Source organism: Delphinapterus leucas, chromosome 4 (assembly GCF_059928025.1).
Source record: "Delphinapterus leucas isolate spDelLeu-1000000601 "Yukka" chromosome 4, BTC_Dleu_Yukka2, whole genome shotgun sequence".
Lineage (NCBI taxonomy): Eukaryota > Metazoa > Chordata > Mammalia > Artiodactyla > Monodontidae > Delphinapterus > Delphinapterus leucas.
The window spans coordinates 127,910,495-127,934,166 of NC_143132.1; the positions used below are offsets into that span (position 1 = coordinate 127,910,495).

At 35.0% G+C, this 23,672-nt stretch overlaps 1 protein-coding gene across 4 annotated transcripts in view; it reads right to left on the bottom strand.

Moving 5' to 3' along the window:
* The window catches only part of RASA2 (RAS p21 protein activator 2), a 117,587-nt gene that overhangs the window by 18,286 nt on the left and 75,629 nt on the right, over positions 1-23,672 (bottom strand). For 2 of the 4 annotated variants that reach the window (XM_022582641.2, XM_089911063.1), the window contains 10 exons: positions 18,878-19,034; positions 18,322-18,470; positions 17,591-17,705; positions 17,088-17,162; positions 16,518-16,641; positions 14,102-14,208; positions 8,917-9,000; positions 8,406-8,483; positions 4,894-4,967; positions 4,229-4,338 (listed from right to left, as the gene is read on the bottom strand). In XM_022582641.2, coding sequence (XP_022438349.1) covers positions 4,229-4,338; positions 4,894-4,967; positions 8,406-8,483; positions 8,917-9,000; positions 14,102-14,208; positions 16,518-16,641; positions 17,088-17,162; positions 17,591-17,705; positions 18,322-18,470; positions 18,878-19,034 — 1,073 coding nt within the window. The remainder of the gene's footprint in view (positions 1-4,228; positions 4,339-4,893; positions 4,968-8,405; positions 8,484-8,916; positions 9,001-14,101; positions 14,209-16,517; positions 16,642-17,087; positions 17,163-17,590; positions 17,706-18,321; positions 18,471-18,877; positions 19,035-23,672) is intronic. The other 2 variants (XM_022582642.2, XM_089911061.1) reach the window with 2 other exon arrangements.

Consider the following 23,672-nt stretch of genomic DNA (forward strand, 5'->3'; position numbering starts at 1 on the left):
GGCACCCAATAAAATATCTGTTGAATATAATGCACAGACAAATCAATGGTGTTCTTTAGTTATTAAAGAAAAAAAATACTGCAGAGCCCTGTGTATGAAAATATGAGCAGGTAAAAACCAAGTCAACCTAAATGTATTGAGATGCATGTTTAAAACATCATGGAAACTTCTTTTATATTGTCCATAGGTTATATGAGCTAGAACACTGATATCATATGGAAGTTGTGTAGGCTGTATGTATGTATCTGTGTATAACAGGTCATCCAAAAGTAGACAATATCTAATCAAGTTTGGAGAACACAAATGGAATTTCAGAGATGAATTTGTTAATAACTTATTATTTAAAAAAATAACCTATTAGTAGTAAGCTTGGCAGAAATTTTAGAAACCCAGAGCAGTGGTTCTTAATGTATTCAGATAACAGCATATCTGGAAAACATGGTGTCCTCTGAAGAAAACCATTTATTAAAAATTAATAAATGCCTTAACGAAGGTAGTAAAAACATGGTCCTTGCTACTGAGGATCTTAAAAAACTAGGGCGAGAGATAGATAAAAGTAATGACCACACAGTGTGACATAAGTTATCACTAATGTGCTAAAGAAACATAGTAAGAGAATACTCAACTGAGGTGGCCAGAAGCTTTATGAAAACGACTTCCATAAAGAGCTGACACTTGTTCTGAGGGTTAAAGGACAACAGATTACACAGGTAAAGAAGGAAAGAAAGGGATTTCTAGATAGAGCAAATACAAAAGCATGAATGTAGAAGAGCACAACTCAAAGGAGCTTCAAGAGTTAGTCTGGCAAAGTGACATATGGAGAATGCAAAAGATGAGGCTGGATGAGATAGGAAAAGGCTGGAACATCAATAACTCATTTGATTCCAGCATACAACTAGGAGAACTTTTACTTGTAGAAGATGACCGCGTTATAGTGTATCAATATAAAATCATAATCACACTCAGATCCATAAGAAACTGTCAAGGTAATCATGACTGATAGCTGACTGAATGCCCTACGACATTCATTGGCCACATGTTAATTTAGTGATATTGAAGATTAATTGCTTACTATTACGAAGTGGGCATCAAAATTTAATAACTTATTTGAGAAAAACCCTTAAAATTGAGAAAATTCTATTAATTACTTTTCCAGTAAACTGGCAAACTATTATTTGATTCTAAGTGGTAGAAATACTTGATTCAGAATACTAGTGTTCAGTAGGAGGAAAGAGTGAAAGACTCAATGATTTAAAGCTATGTTACAGAATATTTGGGAGGCGCTCTTTCAGACACCAAAGTCGTAAAGTGTAATAAGAGACTAATTACCTAGCAGTCGTAGCTATGCAAAAAACTGCAAGGAAACAGGAAGTAAGCAAAACATTTGCTGAACAACCAAAGAGAGAATCCAAAGCCTATGGATTTTATTCACAGAGGAAAGTCCTGAAATCGTCAATCAAGGCCTTTTAATCTTATGTATAATTTTAACAAACACAGTACCTACATCTTCACTCATAGTATATTAGCAGTAAAAAATGGAAGTAGGGGATAAGAGGTGGGAGTGAGATGCTACATTATTGTTCACTGACAGCACAAGAAATTTAAGGTGACAGCTTGAACACAGAGGGGATAATGAAAAACTGTATAAAGCAAACACAGGAACACAAAAAAGCATGGCAGTCCAAGGCATGTAGCTGGGAAGTAAACAGCTGCACACACCCATAAGCAGCCCAGAAAACATCACTAAATCAGAGTACTGTATAATAATTAATATTATCAATGACAGCCCCAAGCCATCTCGAAAATGTTAACTTACGTTCAATGAACTCTTTTTTAGAAGGCAGGGAAGCATGTAATATATTTTGGAAAAATCCAACAAAATAGTTAAAAAAAAAGCATGATGCTTAAAACTGTAGGCTTTGGTAAATAATCTTGAAACTTCATATAACAGAGCTCATTCCTCCAATGCCATTCCAACATGTTAAATTTCTTAAGGCCTTAAAATAATGTAACTTCTAATGTGTCTATTTTATACCTTAGAGCAGTCTAATCATTCTAGAGAATTTTATCCTCATAAGATCACTGGATAGAACAGAAGTTCTTGAGAACTGTGCATGGACTCTGGGACTATGAACTCCCTGAAATTATATGCAAGGTTTTGTGTCTATATTTGTTCCTGAATTTTTCTAGAGGAAAAAGGTCCAAAGCTATCATCTGATTTCTAAAGTCTTAAGCCAAAGAAGACTTCAGAATGTTGGTTTAGATTAGAAAATACTTTAAATGAGGAGAAAATAGCCAACTTATTCACAGAGGATAACTAACTTACCTTAAATTTTATTTCAGTGTACTGCTGATGTAAGCATAATTAGCATATTATGCCAGTTATTTTAAAAATGGTGCTATATATGTGAGAGCATTTATATAGTATTCAACATAAACTGTAACTTCTAAAACATTAAAAATATGCTTAGCTTAAAGAATGCTGTCTGGAAGGGCAAGTATGTAGCTGATTGATCCTTAGTCATTGGAATATTTATATTCCACAACAAATTATCTAGGTGCCTAAAAATATAGTGCATTTGGCCTCTTATGTCTTACTAATATATTTGACATATGTAGTCATTCTGGCTAAGCATCCTCAGGAATTATGAAACAAAAAAATTTCTTTTCACTTCACTCTTCTAGAGTCTCCACTGAAGCACTCAGCTTAATTGAGTCTACATTCTCTTGAAAGTATCTTACGTGTGGTGTTTGTTTTTATCATTTCAGAATTTACACCAGAAGTTCTCTTAACAGATCTTTACCTAACAGATTTGTCAGATTAACCAAGACTCTCCATTTCCTCTGTAGAACTTACTGAATGATGCTCATGGGAGGCTGAATGCTTGTGGCTGCTAGGGTACTAACTATTAAGCTTGTACCCTTGTTTCCATTGGTTAGGCTGTTTTGATTACCAAGTCCATTGTGTTTGTTCCCAGACCTATTAATGCCATTTTTCCATGGTGTAATTATAATTTACTTAAACATTATGTAAAGTGACAAAATAAATGCCGCCTACCAAGGGGCATATATTTATTTGAAAATCAGGCAAACACTCTGAAAAGCCTTTCAAAAAAGGAGACCAACACCCACACAAATAAAGTTGATTTATATGGGGGTGAGAGAGCTGCAAAAACTTAGGGTGACTATCATGACACACTAAAAGGATTCTATAATTTGACTACTTTTCAAGTATTTAAGTTCTAGCTTCACTTTAGAGAAATCAACCTGAAAACTGATGCACTAGGGTTATGTTTGCACAAGAAAGACAGAGGGGAAATCTAATCTATAGATCCATATTCAAAGAAAAGATCTTGGCTATCATAAGACTGCTAAACAAACACATAAACATTTAAGGTATGAATGCATCTTTTTGTTTGTTTTTAAGTGATTCTTGCTTTAACTGATCTTTCTGGTTAAGTGAACAGCTTTGGATCCTGATCACTCTGAACAGAAGGAATTTTACTGTATGTGACCTATGATCTAGATACTAAATTCTTGCTAAGGTATCAGAAACTAGTGGCCTTCTGTAGATAATGCTTTACCCCCAAAGGAATAAACTTAAAAGGCAGAGATTTTAAGCATTATGTCAGTCCACTGAGGGACAAACTTTGCCTCTCCGAAGCCCTCAAATCACACTGTAGGAAGATGGCTCTCTGTACCCAAACAGATAGCCAATTTGTGCCTTTTCAGGGGGCAAATTACTAGAATTTTCATCTTGGAAGTTAGCTTGGCAATAGTCTAGAATGACTCTTTTAACTGAATAGAAATCACAGCCTATGGTATGACTGTAGGAACTTTTGGCAAACCACTGAAACCCTCTCATTTACTAGAAACTGATTCTTACCAATTTGACTCTGGAAGTTAAAATTCTGAGTTTTGAAATATCTAACTGTTGTTCCTTATAGATTGATTACAAAAACAGGGATTTACCAGGGATTTTTAGAAAGAGAGCATACTGTAGGAACACCACTTTTAGTAACACAAGACATTCAAAGGGAGAGAAAAGTGTAATTTACATGGTGTTACTCGTCAAATATTTATTATATTTTTAGTGTGTGTACATCACTGTGAGAAACCATGAACTACAGTAACATTAGTAAAAAGGTTCGCTAGTCACATTAAGCAGCAGAAAAAGAAATCTTCAGTGGGAATCAGGAAAAGCCCCACAATAGAGCATAAACACAACTACCTGGCTGCTTGTGGTAGGTGAGCTCTCTGCTTGTTAAGCAGAACCACCGTTTCTTGAAATTCTTTTTTCCAATCCGAGTTCTTCCCTGAGCTCTTTTATACATCTCACTGCCAAAACAACAGATGTAAACATTTAGCTACAAATATTAAAATAATTAATCCAAAACAAAGAATTATCCTTTAATTTTAAATGACATGAAGAGCTGTCAAAGACTATATTAAGTTTATGAAAATGTCTTTGCCATCTATAACTAACTCCTGTATTTATTTTGGCCATACTAAGGGAATAAAGTCCTTAAATAATTTGATATTTACAACTGTACTATCCAGAACGAAAAAGGCCAAGTGAGTAATTTTCCCCTTTAACTTCCAATGAAAACACTACTTTAAGACTGAATAATGCTGTTACTTTTTTCAGTACTACTCTACCACCCATAATCTCATTATATTTGCAAAACAACTATAGCACTGTATGGACAAGAAGTCATGCCCATCTGGCATAAAGTTTATAGGACAGTGAGGGTGACTTACCTGATTGATGTTACTTAGGCAGTTTTAGCACAGAATAAAGCCCAGATTTCCTCACTCCTGGACCCATGCTCTTTGTACTTACTTAATGTCTCTACTGAAATATGACTTTAAAATCTGATTTCATTAAATTACCCTTCTTTCAGGTGCACAGGCTCACTGGTACCACTGGACACTTTAGTTTCAGTAGATGAAATTTCATCCAAGAACTAAATGGGGAAAGGGGCAAATATTACAACTTTGTGACAAGGTACATCATAAATTCAGTTTATCAATGTCGCTGATAGATAATATCGTGAAGTTCTTCATTATTAAGGAATAAAGCAAAATACATATTTAATTATAGAGGAAGTCCCTAATTTACATATGACAGGTATTCTAAAAGTTTATCGTTAAGTTACTTAAAACCCAGGATATATGTCCCTGTAGAAATAATTCAACCCACAATTCCTTAACTGCAACTCTGAAATCTAAAAAGCTCTGAGTACAAAGAGTTTTTTGGTTTGCTTTTGATTTACAGTAAACTCATTTACAGTAACTTAACCTGAACAGGTGAAAGGCTACTTATAGCCTGTATTTATCCTACTTAGTGTGAATATTCACTAATGTGCTACACAAACATTACTGTGAGGCACACTGCGGGTATTTTATTATATAATATATAGCACATACCTATTATCTTTCAAAACTTTGAAAAACTGAATTCTGAAATACTTCCGTTCCCAAAGATTTCAGATACGGGATTGTGAACCTATACTGTGTGGGTCAGGAACTGTCAAACTATAGCTCAGCAGGCCAAATTCAACCCGTTTTTGTAAGGCCCACAAGAACAGTTTTTAAATTTTTAAAGGGTTGTAAAAACAAAGAAAAATATGTGGCAGTCCCCTTATGCAGCCATCAAAGCCTGAAGTATTTACTCACTGGCCCTTTACAGAAGAGTTTGCTCACTTTCATCATATATAATTGACTTTAGCCCTGAGAGCTAGTATTTCAGTTATGACTAAAGTGTAACTGGGTTCTTTGGAATAGCCTGAAAATCTAATAACCATTTAGAAACTTCCCATGGAAAATGTGGGAATGTGGTGGCTCAAGAAAATGTGAAGTACCCAAATCTAGCAATGGCAAACTACCCAATGAAAAGCATTTAAGCTTCAAGAATATGCTACCTCAACTGGTCAAGAGATTCCTGACATGTGGCCTTCTCTTCATGGGAGAGAGAAATTAGTAGTTCAGGAACAATTCCTGTTCTTAGAGAGGAATCCTATTTTGCTCCATAAAGGAACTATTTATTCGTTTAGTTCTTGTTTTTTCCTTTATACTTTTCTATGTTGTCCCGCTTAGGGTTTAAAACAAAAACAAAGTACATTCCAATAAGGATGACATTGAGGCACCAGTGAACAATCTAAAGTAGAGTTTGTGGGCACAGTCATTTTCTCCTAAGACTGGCTGTAGATTGCCCACCAGAACCTCCACTTGTGGGATTTTCCAGTGGAATGTTTACTTCTAGTTTGCTGGGAGAAATCTTGGTAACTGAAAGAACAAGAACAGAGTTTCTTTTGAATTATATATGGGTGACACAGAACAAGTATCCAAGGAAACTAAAGAAATGTCCTATTACATCTTCAGTTCTCACAGATCAACCATCCACTAATGGAGCGTGAAAGAGTTATTTAAATATTTCATTTCTTAATATTTGCCTGCGGGCACTAATTTTCTTATTTGATAAATATTTATTTTATTTATTTATGGTAATTATTAAATTTATTATTTATTTGTCATATTGTTAAGGAATATGAGGTAAATCCACTTATATAAGGTGAAAGAAAACATAATAATTAAGATGGACTACAGGCAGGGTAAATATAGGCCTCAATTTGCTCAGGGCCATCCTTGTCTACAACTTTGGTCCCCTCATAATCAAAGTACTCCTTTTCGCCCTTGAACACTTTGTGGTTTTGGACACTGAATTATATGGTCAGCCTGTTTACAGACCTATTCAGGTTATTTTTCCTAAACTTTGTGGAAATTGTATAGGGTTCAGGATTATAAACTATTTTCTTCTGGAGCAGTGATCAGTGTCACTAGTGAGAACACCACTAATTGAGAAATTGGGTTTCATAAGCTTTTGTACTTTCTAGCACTGCACATATCTAGACTAGTAAATAATCAAGAAAATTCATATATTAGGGCAAAATATCCTACGTAAATGTGAGACAGGAGATGTACTACAGTGATAGTGCATGAGAATGTGAGTGGGTGACTCAGAGCAGATCAGGAACAGACTAAACTCCTGGCACCCTTAAATACTTTCTCCACTGACATTACCAACTCTACACATTCCGATTGTATCAGGAAAAAGAAATCAGATGCTGCCACAGCCTAGGTCATAAAAAATGGAAAAACAACCCCAAAACAAAAGACAGGACATCATAATCTTGCCAACAAAAGTCCGCCTACACTGTCCCACAAACTGTTTCAACAATGTCCTGAGAATAAAAGGGCAGCTTTTTCTTTGCCTATTCTTTTGAGAGACTTTCTCCTCAAAAACATTCAATGGTTGCTTAAAAAAATTTTGTTTTGGTTGAACTTGCGCTATTATTCAAGACAAAAAAAAAATCCAACTGGCTTTAATTTTTTAAATGATCACTTTCATTTACGAGTCCCTCTAAGAAATTTAAAAGCACACATAAAAAACTACAAACAAAATATACTCCTGGCAGTCACCTGTGAATCATGCTACAGAAATTGAATGCAATCTTTAAAATCTAACCATGCTAATTTAGAGTCATTAAGTTAGAATTGTGATAAATAAGATACAGTAATTTCTTCAAGCTAAGTTTAGATGTACTTCAAAATAAGTTTTCTTTACAAATTTTTAGGGTTTTATAACAATGCTACATTTTGTTTAGGGTGATTCAGAACTAAAGACTCTAGAAATTAAAAATCTTCCCAAAACATTCTCAACTTCTAAGTATAGCAACTTTTGTTTGTTGCAGCTCTTTTGTTATGACCTTATATACTATAGACTTCTGTATATTTTAAATTAAAGTAACTTTCCTCAGGTTACTAACCACAAGCTTATATTGTTTATAAGATATTCAATAATTCATATATTTTCTCCAATGGCAATTAAGTGCCTACTATACATCAGGTACCATTAAGTCTTTCCCCCTAGACCAGAGGTTCTTAATCAGAGGCAATTTTGTTCCTCAGGGGACCTTTGGCAATGTTCAGAGACAGTTTTAGTTGTAAAAACTGGGAACGTGCTTCTGGCATCTAATAGTAGAGGCCAGGGCTGCTGTACATTTTACAATGGACAAAAATGTCCCTCATAGTCAAGAATTGCCCAACCAAATTGTCAACAGTGCTGCTGTTAAGAAATATCAACTCTAGATATTTGTAATTTGTGTTACTAAGACACTGGCAATAGTAGCTGTTGCTAAAACTCATTTAGGTATTTTCACAGCTGAAAAACCCATAGTTGTGTATGGGAGGAGAAATATAGTAAAAGACAGCCTTTTCATGTTTGATGGACAGGTTAAACATTTTTTTTAAACTGGGGATTGATTCCTAGGAACAATATAAAATGTTATTTGCCTAATGCTATATGATAAGAAGTTAATATTTCCAGAGTAAAACAATCATACCTTTTTAACTGCCATAATATATCCTTCTTCTTGAAACATTTTGAAAAATTCACACATGAATGTTTCTTTGAAACTTGACTAAGAAAAAAACACATGGAATTTATATATGTTAAGTAGAGAACTAAGAATATAATTGACTGTATTTTTAAACTTAGGATTAGGGCCTAAAGGGATTCAATCGTATATTTCAAGAGAGTTACGGGGCTTGGAGCTGAAGATTTCTCTCAACAGCTGCTGGATGATTATGGCACAAAAAGATAAACAAAAGGCTTTTGCATCTGTTAACTAGACTCTCTCTCCCATCTTAGACACATTAGTTTAAATGAAACTGTCTTCTGTAAGGGTGACTAAGACACAACATCTAAAAGACAACTATCGCCATCTATACATATATATGTTTTTGGTTCTGCTTTGTTTTTAATTTGAAAGGGAGTAAAGTGAGGAAGAAGGGATCACAGGGTGCAACAACATTTAGAAGTGTGAGTACAGAGCAAAAGATGTAAAGACTTACCTTGCTTTTGGACAGACTCCCCCAGCTTCCCAAAGTTTGAATGGTTTTTGAGATGAGAGTTAATGTTCTAACTGTCTGTGGATCCTAAAGAATGTAGAAAAGACACAAAAAGTCTTGTTAGGTTTTCAAGAAATAGAATTTGTGTAAAGAGTAGAACAGAGTGAACGGGCTACCTTGCTCTAAAACAGTGACTCAAAAATGTTCATTCAAACCAGCTAAAATCTAGCTAAGGATTGGCACAATTCACTGAACTAAGGAATTAAGAGACTAAAGAAGCCACATGTAATTGACAGTTCCTCTCAAAGTAATTATATCTAATGACATGTTATACTTTCTTCTGAAAGCCATAATTTAATCAATATTAATTTTTGGGGGGTGGGTACAGTATGGCAGATGGGATTACCTAAAAAACTGTATTCACTTTTGGAATGTCAATGGCATCTACTTTTTTCTACCATATGACTTAAAATGGCAGTTTCCAAATTTCTGTATTCAACCCACTTGTAAGCATATTCAATACTTTTATGGCTTCTGCAATCAATTCTTTTCACCATGGAAGCAAAGACCTAAATTCAACTTAGGAAATGAGAAGTCACTTAGTTCATGTAGGATCTTAGCAGAAGGTAACTATTTGAGTCTATTATCCAGGCCTATCTACCAGAAAGAAGTAAATATAAATAAAGTTGACTAAACAATGCTCCCTAATGAATCCTTGCTGCTTCCTTTTTTTTTTAAATTGAGGTATAATTTACATACAATAAAATGAACAGATTTTAAATGTATATAGTCTGATGAGTTTCCACCAATCCATCCATTTGTATAACCAATTCCCTACATAAAACATCTTTTTTGTTTTGGAGATTCAAATACCCATAATCTGCCATCAAAAGATATGTTCAAGGGTTTCCCTGGTGGTGCAGTGGTTAAGAATCCGCCTGCCAATGCAGGAGACACGGGTTCGAGCCCTGGTCCGGGAAGATCCTACATGCCACGGAACAACTAAGTCCGTGCGCCTCAACTACTGAGCCTGTGCTCTAGAGCCCATGTGCCACAACTACTGAAGCCCGCATGCCTAGAGCCCGTGCTCCGCAACAGGAGAAGCCACCGCAATGAGAAGCCTGCGCACTGCAGCGAAAAGTAGCCCCCGATCGCCACAACTAGAGAAAGTCTGCGCGCAGCAATGAAGACCCAATGCAGCCCAAAATAAATAAATAAATAAATAAATTTTTTAAAAAAGATTAAAAAGAATCAAAATAAAATTAAATTAAAATTAAAAAAGAAAAAGACATGTTCAAGAAAATTTAGATACAGAAATGCTTTAGTTTAGTGTTTGGCTGACATTCCTTAATATTTTAGTATCCCCACACTGAAAATAGGCAGTGACTGTGAAGGTGAAGAGATGACCAGGATGTAAGGCAATTCTGGAAAAGAAGGAATACCTGAGATATGATCATTACGATATACTCGTGAAACAGTTACACACCTTAATTAAGGTTATTCAGAAATATTTTAGCTACAACATTCAGAAAATATTTTAGCTACAATATCTATAAAAGGTCCCTCCAATTCTCTGCCTTTGAAGAATATAAAATTCTTAACAATGTGCTAACAACCTGAATTTGAGCTGAATTTCATCAAGACTTCCCTGTTCAAATTTGGTTTTGAAATCAATGTTTTAGCTCATTATGTTCCTGAACTGAAAAAAGTGAGCAAACCATATTTTCCATAATTTCTGCATGTCAGAGGTTTGTTTACACCAATATGGCCCTCACTACTATTTGACAATCGTATCATTTAGCTACTGCTGATGCCCTAGTGTACTCTACAAAGAAGCTGGTCTAAATTTTCACCCGGCTACTATCTTCCGTCATAATTATTCAGAGATGCCCAGGACCTTAGTCATCTGGCACCTAGTACACAGACTAGCACTAGCATATAGTAGAAGCTGTATTACATTTATTAACTTGAACTGAAACGTTGAATCTGTCACCCCAAAACAACGTATCCTATCCTTTTTTCCTTATATTAAGTCGAACCATGTGAAATTGCTGTTGACTATTTTTGATCTACAAAAAAACCAAAACAGAACAATTTCATAGGATTCACCATAATACTTCAAAGGAGAAACTGTTCTTTCCCCCAGCAAGTTTATCCTATCACTTTTTCTTTTAAAGACACTCTTTCTGAATCATCCAGTACATTGATATATTAGTAAGGCCCCTTCTGTCTTTAATTTCTCCCTTTCTGTTGGTCTCTTCTCCTCTATTTAAACCATACATAGCTTTTCCCATTTTTGGAAAAGACATCATTTGATGAGCTCTCTCTCTGAGCTACCATCTTTCACCTATCAAACATTTACTGAGGGCTTCCCTGGTGGCGCAGTGGTTGAGAGTCCGCCTGCCGATGCAAGGGATGCGGGTTCGTGCCCCGGTCTGGGAAGATCCCACATGCCGTGGAGCGGCTGGGCCCGTGAGCCATGGCCGCTGAGCCTGTGCGTCCGGAGCCTGTGCTCCGCAATGGGAGAGGCCACAACAGTGAGAGGCCCGCATACCGCAAAAAAAAAAAAAAAAAAAAAAAATTTACTGAGCACCTACTTGTTCTAGAAATTGTGCCATGTGCTTGGGATACACAAATTTGAAAAAGATTCCGCCCTTGCTGTTAAGGTATTGACAGTCCACATGCAGAGACAATAAACAGATGATTATAGAACAGTATGACAAGTGCCATGACAGAGGAAGCCCCAGGGTGCTACAGGCACATATAAGAGAGGAGCCTAACCCAGACTGAAGGGTTAGAAGTCTGCCTTGGCTGAGTCTTGGAAGGAGCTATCAGTGAGAGACTAGGGGATAGGATGAGAAGGAAAGTTCAATCTTTCTTCTTTACTATGAAACTTCTCAAAAGAATGGTCTACCATGTCAATGTTACTATAACCCATATTTTAAAATCAGTGTTTTTCAAAAGAAGTATTTATTCATGTGTATATGTACACACACATGTACATACTTGAATTTGCCCATGTCTTTTAGCAGCAGGGCGAGCTCACTTTTTTTTTTTTTTTGCGGTACGTGGGCCTCTCCCGTTGCGGAGCACAGGCTCCGGGGCGTACAGGCTAAGCGGCTCCGCGGCATGTGGGATGCTCGCGGACCGGGGCACGAACCCGCGTCCCCTGCTTCGGCAGACGGACTCTCAACCACTGCACCACCAGGGAAGCCCTCGAGCTCACTTTTGATATATTTCCTAGGTAAAACTGCATTCACCTACTTATTCCTTAATCTTCTGTAATTGGATTTTCTTCTTTTCTACTCTACTAATATTCTCAAAATCCAAAGAACTTACAAATGTAAAATCTAACAACCTTTAATTGGTTCTCCTCCTCAACCACTCTGTAACTTTCAATAATAGTCTCGACAATGTCATCGCCCTCAGGTCACTGGGATCATTCCTTGCTTTCAATTTCTATAGTATGGATTGTCTATACTCCTTACTTGGTACTAATCAGGTGCTAGTTTTAGATTTATGTATGTAGTTTTAGACTATGTGTCTTATATATTTGCCTTATTTCCCCAATTAGAATGAAAGGCTCACTTAAAAGCAAACAGTAAAGTTATATGACAGTTTGAAGCAATCCTTCTGACATACTGATTGGAAAGGTGACTTCAAATACAGAGTCTGTGGTTAGAAGGACTTTACTGTAACATCTGTTACAGGGATATGCAAATTCAAGTCTGAATATAAGGCAGGGTCACAAGCTCAGAGGTAGGAGTTCTGTTTATGTCCAGAATGTCATCAAGCTTTTGCTGCCCCACAGTTCTGTACAGCTTCAGTAATATAGCCACAGAAAGGACAGCCCTGTGAACAAAAGGCACTGGCCCAATCCTCCGCTGTAGCTACTCAGAGACCATTTGTTCTTTGACAAGAAGGTGTGTGTTGCTGCCACAGCAGCATGGTTTTACTCAGTTCTCAAAGTTAAGTAAGTGGCCAATGTGTAGCTGTCAAGAGAAGCAGTGGCTGCAGAGCCCAGTTTAACTCCAAAACCTGTGGGTCTTCCCTACACTGTATTAGCGAGTTTCCTAAGGGCAGGGAGTGTCTCTTCCTCATCACTACATCTCCGGTGCTGAGCACAGCATCTGATACACTGTAGGTGCTCAAACACCTGACTGCCTAAGAGGCAGGAAGGAAAAGGGGTAAGCTTACAGCCTGGGAAGACTGAGTGGGTCAGTCAGTGAACTTTCTTAATCCAGTGCAAATTGAGTGAGATCAAATCATAATTTATTAGTTGTGTGACCTTGGAGAAGTTCTTGAATTGTGGTTTTCTTATCTATAAATAAAGATGAGAATAGAATTTACCTCACAGGGTTACTGGGAGGACTAAGTAAGTTAGAACATATAAAGTACTTAGAAGAAGGCCTAGTACAAAGCAAGGACTAAATAAATGTTGGCTTTTATTATTATTATTTGTTATAAAAATCAGCAACAAAAACAATTAGATAAGATTATAAAATGTTTGGAACATAAAAGGTTAAAGAATTAGCAATAATACACTGTAGGAGAAGGAAAAAGAAACAGCAAAAATAAGGAATTTTAAAATGTTAAGAAACATGTAAATCTATGCAGTGCAGATTCAGATTTAAGTAACTAAATACAACTTCAGAACAGAAAGATTATATGCCTTAAGTTTTAAATCTCATATATTTATATCATCATCTCAGGTGAATAAAAAGTAAAAATATGGAGATACCAAACAAATTACATTCCAATGAAAGTTTCTACACCTTTCAGAAATGAGCCTCTTCAAATTTCTGTGAGATTTAAAGATATCTGCAAGATCAAACTAAACCTATAACTAATGAAAGAAAAAAAAGACATCCCTGTATTATGGAAATTTACAAACATACAGAATAGCAGAGGGAAAAGATGATGAATCTTCTTTGTACCCATCACCAAGCTGCAGCTATTACCAACATAGTATTATTATTCATGTGCATATCTTTTAACAACAATAACAAAAAAATAGAATTTTCCACCTTCTCTGAAAGAATCAAATGGCTAAGAAAAATGCCCAGTAAATTTAAGTATCCGTTATAAGAAAACATAGCCAAGTGAAATTTGCCTGTTATTTTATCTTTTCTTATTTTAATAAAAATAAATTAAAATGGAATAAAGCTTTGAGAAGAACAACACTTACTGGATGATGAGGTCGCAAATGAAAAGTATGAGGTGATACTACCGCTACAGCAAAGAAACGAAGAAACACAAAGCTGCTCACTGCAGAATACTGAACATGAGGGTCATCTGCAGGAAAAAAAATGGTGAAATGTCATGCACAAAAACACTGAATTAAAAAACAAAGATGACCAGGTAAAAAATATTGGAAAAACATGTAAATTAAATAGGAGATAAATATAATTTGTATAGTAAGAACTGAGTTGATGAAATGATAGTAATGGTTATGAGTAAATTAAAGGAAAAAAATCCTATGACTAAAAAAAAATCTGAAATAAATAATAAAGAAAGTGAAAAACAAAGCTGCTAGGTTGTCAGAAATATTTTAATTTGGAAAAATACCTCTTTCCTCATCTGCAAGAAGAGACTCCTGAAATTACAACAAAAATAAAAGTAGTATCTAGCACTACCTAGTGGTAATGCTGAATCCCCTAAGGCTAAGATAGGCGATTGTCTTCAGTTTTAGGATACTGTTTCAATTTTCCCTCAAAAATCTTGACAATATCAAAGGTTATGTAATATAAACAATTAGACAGAAATCTTTACTTTAAAAAAGCTACCAATATTCCCTATAAAAATGCAGATGAACTGAAGACAACTTGTGGCTTTGATCATTCAGCTACAGCTTTTGTTGCTGACTGGAGTCAACACAATGCAACAATCAACCAGATGGTAAACAAGCAGGTGAGGGAAACAATGTCTGCATTTGGTGTGAGTTTTAACTCTTCTAAGTCACTCAGCAGGTGGTCACCCACAAGTCATTTAATGTGTAGTTCTTTAATAATACTTGCTTCCCATGACTGCCTCCCCACTCCCCACCCATGTTCCCAGGGCAGTAAGAACAAATGAGAAAATAATGAAAATACTCTTTGAGAATAGAACTATCACTACTGGAGTCTACTGAGAATATCTAAGGCCAACAAAAAGACAGTTAAGGAAATATGTTTGCAGTTTTAAAAAAATCATAGGATGTGTTTTAGATTATTCACATAAACAAGAATTAAACAGCTAATGCATACTGAAGGCCAAATTCACTGGGTAGTGTAGAGTACGCTGGTTAGTAGCATGCTTTGGAGTGGGCCGGGCCCAGGTGTGAGACCCTGCTTGCCTGCTGGCCATGTCACGGACCTTGGGCAAATTACTTGACTTCCCTAAACCTCAGTTTCATTAACTACTGAAGGGGAGCAGTACCTATCTCATGTGGTGTTGTGTAGGTGAGAGAGTGGAGATAATTCAGGCTAGCACTGTGCCTGTTCACTAAGTCCTCCTCAATGTGGTTATTATGATCTAACACACTATTTAAAAATATAATTTCAGTCAGCATTTCATCTTTCCATACTTTAATGTCTCTGCTCCCCTTATTTTCATTACAAAGTCTAGATTTAGTATGCTTATTTCAAGTTAACTGTTTATATTTTTACTATAATTAGCAAAGACATCTAGGGCTGAATTTATCTACATGTTAGTTAGACAACTCAACCCTACTTTAGCTTTGGGTAATTTAGTGGAGCAGCAGATAACTGCACACACCTGTGTGCACATAACACACTTAAAAATATGATAAAATAGCAAAATCTCTTCAGATGGTTACAGAAATAAACTTACAGTTTCACACGGCTGGATAAGACTGATAATTTAAGCAGCTGCCTTACCTCCTTACCCTCCCCCCCATTACAGGCAGATCTGGAAAGACAGCCATAGTAAGTTTATTTACTTATCAGAGATGCATATAATTAGAATTCCAAGTGTTGACAATCAGAGATAGCAACTGTTAATTTAATTGAAATGTTTTTAAGGAAAGCCTTGACACAGGTGTTCTTGCAAAATTAAAGCATGCCAGATATTGATATGTTACCTCAAAATTCTATGTATATTGCAACAGAGATGTTTCTAATGTCTAAAACCATTTTTGCAAAAACCTCTCATCATTAAGACCTTAGCATTCTCAAACTGTCAAATCTAGTCAGTTGTACAGAACTTAAAAATTCTCACTATTTTGAATGCATGCAAGTGGAAACGGTAGTTGGTACAAATAACAAAGCTGTTTTTGTTTATCATATTTAACAGTCTTGTAAGCAGCTGGTATAAATACTTATATACTGTTACGGTTCTAAATTTCTGCCTTTCTTAAAATTAGTGTTGATTTTGATTTGCTTGTATAAAGTTGCTATTATATTGAAATAAGCAAGAGTATTCTGTTTTAAGATTACAAGAAAATTAGATGTTTCATTAAAATGCTAGAACTATTTTGAAAAATGAAAGAAGACTATATACTTAACAAACCATAAACACATTCACATAAACTAAATAGATAATAAATCTACAGAAAAATCAAGTATAGAAAAAAAAGGAGTATTTTAGTAAAACAAGGCACTTACTAGGAAATCTTTGAGTGGCCATTTGCCTTAGAGAATAAAAGATATCACACATTACAGTGGGGCAACTCATACTTGATTTTACAATTGTACTGAATAACTTGTCTACATAGTAGCGCAGATTCTCCTGTAGGATTTAAAAAGGTAAACATTAAGATTTTGACTTTTATACATGTTCAACAGCCTTTATGGAAAAAAATGCAGCGAAAATGAGATATATTAGGCAGTAACCATCTAGTATTCTAAAGCTTTGCTTCCCTTCTCTAAACGCACTCAGCTAAAGGACAATTGCATCCTGAACTCATTTAATGAATTAGATTTAGACTAGTTAGATATAAGAGGTGAATGTACGGAATAAAATTCATAAGAAGCAGCAGAGAATAAAATGATCCAAAGAGAAATGAGGGAAATAACATTCTAAAAACTAGACATAGGATATGCTGCTAATAGTATAGGCATTATGCAAATAAAAAGCGCTGCTTCCCTCCAAATAACATTACTACAACATAAGTGGGAGATAGGTATACCATTAAGACCAATTTTAATGCAGTTATAAAGACAGAGAAGACTTACCTTATTATTTTCTACATTATCTCCCTCTTTCAATTTAATAGGATCAATTTCACAGGATTTTGAGGATTCACATATCTGGAAAATAGATTAATTTTTCATCTAATGCTCTTTTCTAAATAATTTGGCAAAATGAAAATTACTATTATTTTTCTGATCATACAATTATAAAAATTAAAACTGTAACAAAGTTTAAAACCCCCATCCAGAGATAATGTATACAATATGCGTAAAGAACTGTATCAAAAAACATTTCTCATATATTTGAAACTCCAGCTAAAATAAACCCTATAACAAAGAAATAATTATGTAGAGTATTCTACAATGTGCCCTTCAAGTAAAAATCCATTGATGGAAAAGTACATCATTTATTTTACTTCTAAAGTGTTCACCTGTGTTCTTTCAGTAATGTGTGAATGGATATATCATCCCCATCAGTAGATAACTTGATGAAAGAGATGCTATAATAAGGACAAACTATTAGTATCAGAGGTTATATTCTGTACCTCATCTAGAATAGGTTTTAATGTTACTTTCAGGTAGTGCCTTCCCACTATTTTCATCATCTCATCCAGACATCGGGTAGCCAAGGAATTTCCTCTAAAAATTGTGTTTGCATCTCTGAAATACAAATAGAAATAAGGTGAAACCAAGTGTAATAAACAAAGGCTGTAAAATCAATAATGAGGTATTTGACTTTGGTCATATATACAATTTTAGTAATTTTTACCAACCTGCTACAATTAGGATTTTCAAACTTACCAAAAACATAAAAAAATAAGTTAGCAAAAAAAAGTAACCTATATTTGAACTACAAAAGTAGTGTGTGTCTAAAACAAGTGTTAGACTATGACAGGAACAGGAAGCCATCTGATTGCTTTTAATGTCACACATGGGCATATAAGGGTGCTACATAATGGATAAGGAGGAAAAAACCCTTCTGTCCTGGTGTTTTATTTGTGACATGTGACTCATTACAATAAAGAAGCAAAGATTAGTAACAGGAAATTTTAACAATGAGTGAAAAAAATCTTTTAATTGTTAACTTTACTGTTGGTGGATACTGCTTGCTAACTTAAAGAACTGCCTTTTATTACTTGCTAAGCAGTTCTTTTAAGACCTCTATACAGAAAGAGGCTGGTCACTACAAAAGAACTGAGATTACAAAAACAACTTGGCAAATTAAGGTCCAATTTCAACAGCACATAGTTAACATTTAATAAAATATAACTCTTACTGTGTATCTTTCAAGTCTAATTCAGCTACTGCAGTGGCAAAAGGAACAAGTTTATCATGGTGGAGCAGCAGTCGTACAAGGGGCAAAACAGCATCATTTTTATCTCGACATATTTCACCCAAAATGTAAGCAGATGAGGCAGATATCGGCTAGAATATAGAAAGGTAGAAAACAAGCACAAAATCAAAGAAGCATGATTAAATACTCAATCATTAGCCTTTAAAAAGTAATTCAAATATGTTCATTAATGATAACTGTTGTATAGAATAATATTTAATTTTCTAGATTTTTATCAGAGATGAAATTTGGAGCAGATATTGGTATACAGTACTCTGGTTCAGAATATATATATATTTATATATATATATATACACACACATACATACAGAGTGTGTGTGTGTGTGTGTGTGTATATATATATATATATATACACACACACACACACACATGTATATATAGTTTTAATAAAACTTGATACTCTGAAATCTTTTCCTCATAATTTACAGAATTATTCTAGCCTTTCCATATTAAGTAGCACACAAGATTTTTAAGGTACCTGAACATCTGGTGATTTTAGCAGCAAAGTTTTCAAAGGACCATAGTACTCTGAAGGAAGCACATAGTCTTCTGTATAACATATATTTAATCGAAGGGATCCCAGGTCATCAGTTTTAGATGACTTGTTTCCATTGTCTCTTGGTTGTAGCAAGTACCTAAAGTAAAAATAGAATCAATTCTATGCAATGGTAATGGGCCTCAAAGTTGGTGAGGTAAACAAACAGCTAAGCTATCAAAAAACTAAATCCAAAAAGTCAACTTAATGTATAATGTTAGGATAATTCATTAAATAGCACAGTATTAATTTTCAGAGGCTTAATAGTGGCTGTCTATTGAACTAGAAAGCTAAAAATAGATTTTAATCCAGGAAAAAAAAGTATAGATAATACAAAAATCAAGATCTCAAAAGGACTGAATAAGAGTCTGATTAGCTTGCAGGTTAGGAAAAAAATAATAAAAAATGAAACACAAAATCCAACATATTATCAAAAATAACTCTTTACCAACTAAATTTAAGAGAGACACATTTGGTTGAAATAGATAAGACATACTACAAGAAGGTATAAGTGATCTCATTTTAAAGTAAATCCTACATTGTAAAAATTTGAACTTATTTTTTAAAAGTTAGTGATTGAAGGTTTATAAATGATTTTTATATTATTAAAGGATTAACAGTGCAAATATACTGAAAATGTTTTTATTTGCAAAAATCAGATTTACATGAATTTTTCCAGGTACGTAAAAGGCAAAAAATATATATGTAAAAAATAGAGGCAGCTTTAAATATTCCAAGGAAAGAGAAGTGTTTAAAAATCAAGAGAAGTTTGTAGGACCAAAACCAGAAATCTAAGTTATTTTTAAAGACTTTCTGTCATGGAAATTTAAAAATACATACAAAAGTAAAAAGAGTAGCATACTGAACTCCCATGTACCATCACCTAACTTCAATAATTATCAACTCAAGGTTATTCTTGTTTTAGCCGTCTCTCTACTCACTCCTCCCATCCCACTCCTGCATTCTTTGAAAACAATTTCCAGGTGTTTTATAATTTCATCTATAAATATTTAAGTATATATAACTATAAATATATATATAAACTTTTAAAAATCATTACTATCCAGTCAGTATGCAAATTCTCTCAAACTTGAACAGTTTTCTATGTTCTATTCAAATCCAAGTTTTATAGATTGTAATTGGTTGATAGCTTAAGTTTCTTTTAACCTATAGATACCCTCTAACCACTAAGAAATCAGGTAATTTATCTATACAATTTTCCAGACTTGGGACTGTGTTAACTCTGTCTCCATGATGTCATTTAACATGTTCTTTTGTCTCCTCTGTATTTCCTGTAGTATTGTAGGTAGATCTAGGGGCTTGGTTAGATTCAGGTTTCACATTCTGGCAAGAACATTTCATTTAGAGTGTTGTGTAGTCCCACCAAGAGGCACTAATGTCTGACTGTTTTCTCTTTTTGTGATATTAGCAATCACTGATGGCCACTGCCGAGAGTCATTAATCTGCACAGGTTGCAAAATGATAACTATGATTCTATCATCCCTCCTTCACTCATTAGCTAGAATGCTTTTTATAAAGGAGTCAGTAGTTTTGATATTTACTTTTGATGTCTTCCCCTAACAGACTAACTTGTTTAAAAATAGAAGAGAGGGGGTTTTAAAAGAATTCTAGCTTTCAGAAGGATATGATAAAGATATAAAAGAGAACTAGAGAATTAACCAAGAAAAATTTAAAAGATGAAGGAATGGTAATGTAAGGAGAAGAAATTATACAGAAATTATAACACTACCCACAAAACAGGAATTCTTGTCTCAGAAGACCAACCTTCAGAACTTCTAGTCTCTGATTTGAGAAATAATGATTTAAAGAATTTGCCTATGGAAATAATTGGAAATCAGCCTATTAGCAAAAATGACTCTGAAGTGCCTCTAAGGGAAGTCTAGCTGGCTGATCCCCAAGCATCCTGACGTGGGCATCACTTTGGTCAATTTTCAACAATGCGGTGTATGTTCTGTAGCTTTGCAGACTCAGATACCTAGTTTTAACAGCACATCTCAAAGTGAACCTGAATTGCAATGATTGAGCACAGAGACTAATATATTTAAAACAGAAGGCCAATTACTAAATTTATGAAAAGAAATACTGCTGACCCTTGAACAACATGGGTTTGAACTTCACGGTTCCTGGAAGAAATCCCCCATGGATACCGAGGAAAGACTGTACAACAGTCAAATGGCAAAGAGACCCACACTTTTTTGTGACTAATACATTTTATTATGGAAATGTTAATTCACAAAAGTAAGGAGAAGAGTGATAATATTAGTAAGCAACACCCTCACCATCACCCCCATGCACTTATCACTTGGCTTCAACAATTATCACTATTTCCCATAGTGTTTCATCTACATCTCCTACTTCAACTAATACCTTTTTTTACCTGTTAATACAATTGTTTATGTTTGATCAATACATTTTTTACCTACTGGTAAGCTATTTGGAAAGCCAAATTATTTATCAGAAGGTGCTGTGGTGAGTACAGAGACACAACACAGAGATCTAAGGAAATCTTAAGAATCTCTCAGCTAAGACAATTTTGCCAAGGAAAGAACAATGCTTCTAGAACAGAATCCCCTTACCACTTGACTGTGCTTGAATGGGCGGCAGCCACCCATGTTGGCCTCTTTGGGATACATTTTTATTCTGCCCCTTCTATTTTAACTCATGTTTTCCGTATATGGAAGGATAAAATTACTTGTGTTACAGTTAAAACCCAGCCTCCCAGGGACTGTGCCTACCCATCCTAAACAGTGTCCTCATACTCTAGTCAGGTTACAGACTCTGTTTTGGTTTGTTCTATAGAAATTATACTCAGAGGGCATCTCTAATTCCCTTATCTCCGAATTACTGGGGGAAGGAATATGCTTTATCCCTCTGGTACTCTCATAAAACTACAAAATACCCGCAAAATAGGTCTATAGTCCTAACATGGCACATTCTTTGCAGAGGGATTAGGGCAGTGTTATGCCAGTTATTCGTTTTTATGCATACACTGTTCTAGGATGCTCAGGAACTCCAGAAGGGCTCGCTCCTGCCACTCTTTTTAAACCTGTCTCCTTAGGTTTCTTTGGCAGGATAAGAAATTCCTATGGACAAAATACTTCACCCATGTCTACTTGAACAAAATACAGAATTTCAAAATTGCCCTACCCATTCCTTGAAAAGATCATTTTTTTAAATGAGAAGGGACCGCTCACTCAATTTTCTTTTTAATAATATTTTATAAGCAAGGGACACTCAAATCTTTGCTGACAGCTTAAAACAGAGAATATTTTTGAGTTTTAAACATATTCAAAAATATTTATGCCAAAGCACAAATTTATTATTTTACATTGGTTAAAAGCAAAAACTTTGGAGTCAAAGAGTTTGGTCCAAATCACAGCTGTACGACCTTGGGAAAACTGCTCAATCTCTCTGTGCTTGTTTCCTCACCTCTTCAATAAGGGGTAATAATAGTATCTAACTGATTTAATCCCTAAGGAGGTTATGTAAGTAAAGCACTTAGAATAGTGCCTTGTACACAGTAAATGTTATTTATAAAACATTTATATACATATAACTGTTACCACTTAAAATATATTAATTAGCTTTTCCGGTAAACGGCCTGAGGTAACCTCTAAAAATGGTTCGTTATTCACTTGACCCAGAAAACCACAAAAAATCAGGCAAATCAAGAGGTTCAAATCTTCGTGTTCACTTTAAGAACACTCATGAAACTGCCCAGGCCATTAAGTGTATGCATATCCGAAAAGCCACCAAGTATCTGAAGGATGTCACTTTACAGAAGCAATGTGTGCCATTCCATCGTTACAATGGTGGAGTTCGTAGGTGTGCCCCAGGCCAAACAGTGGTGCTGGACACAGGGTCGGAGGCCCAAAAAGAGTGCTGAATTTTTACTGCACATGCTCAAAAATGCAGAGAGTAATACTGAACTTAAGGGCTTAGATGTAGATTCTCTGGTCATTGAGCACATCCAGGTGAACAAAGCCCCCAAGATACGGCACAGGACTTACAGAGCTCATGGTCGGATCAACCCATACATGAGCTCTCCCTGCCACACTGAGATAATCCTCACAGAAAAAGAACAGATTGTTCCTAAACCAGAAGAGGTTGCCCAGAAGAAAAAGATATCACAGAAGAAACTGAAGAAACAAAAACTTATGGCCCAGGAATAAATGCTGCAAAAAAATAAATGCAAGTAAAAGTTAAAAAACGTATATATGTAAAATAACTATACATAATGTCATTATTTATATAATTATGTACATGTAATTTATTATTTTAAAACATTGTTACAAAAATCTCAACTTAAACAATCTAAAGGAGCCCTGGTGAATTAAGCAATCTTGTATGAATTAGAGCTAAAAAGAAAAACCTCAAGATTTGTTAAGTAGAGGATATCTGGTGTGTCTGAGGTCTAGGGATACAAAAAAACAAACAAACAAACAAAAACCTCAAGTATATTTTCTTCAGTTTTTGAATGAAGTGTTTCAGTTTGAAAGAATAAGGAACAGGAAACAAAGAGAAGTTATCAACTGAAAGTGGCACTCAGTTGCTCACATGTATTTTTTTCATTCATAGTTAGACAAAAAAAGCAATCCTAATGTTCTCAAGAGTCAGCAGTTTTGACAGCCCCTTAACAGAAGAAAAATCAGCATTTGAAAAATTTTAACAAGGTCTGTATAATTAAAATTGAGGTAGGCAGGCAAAAACTACCATT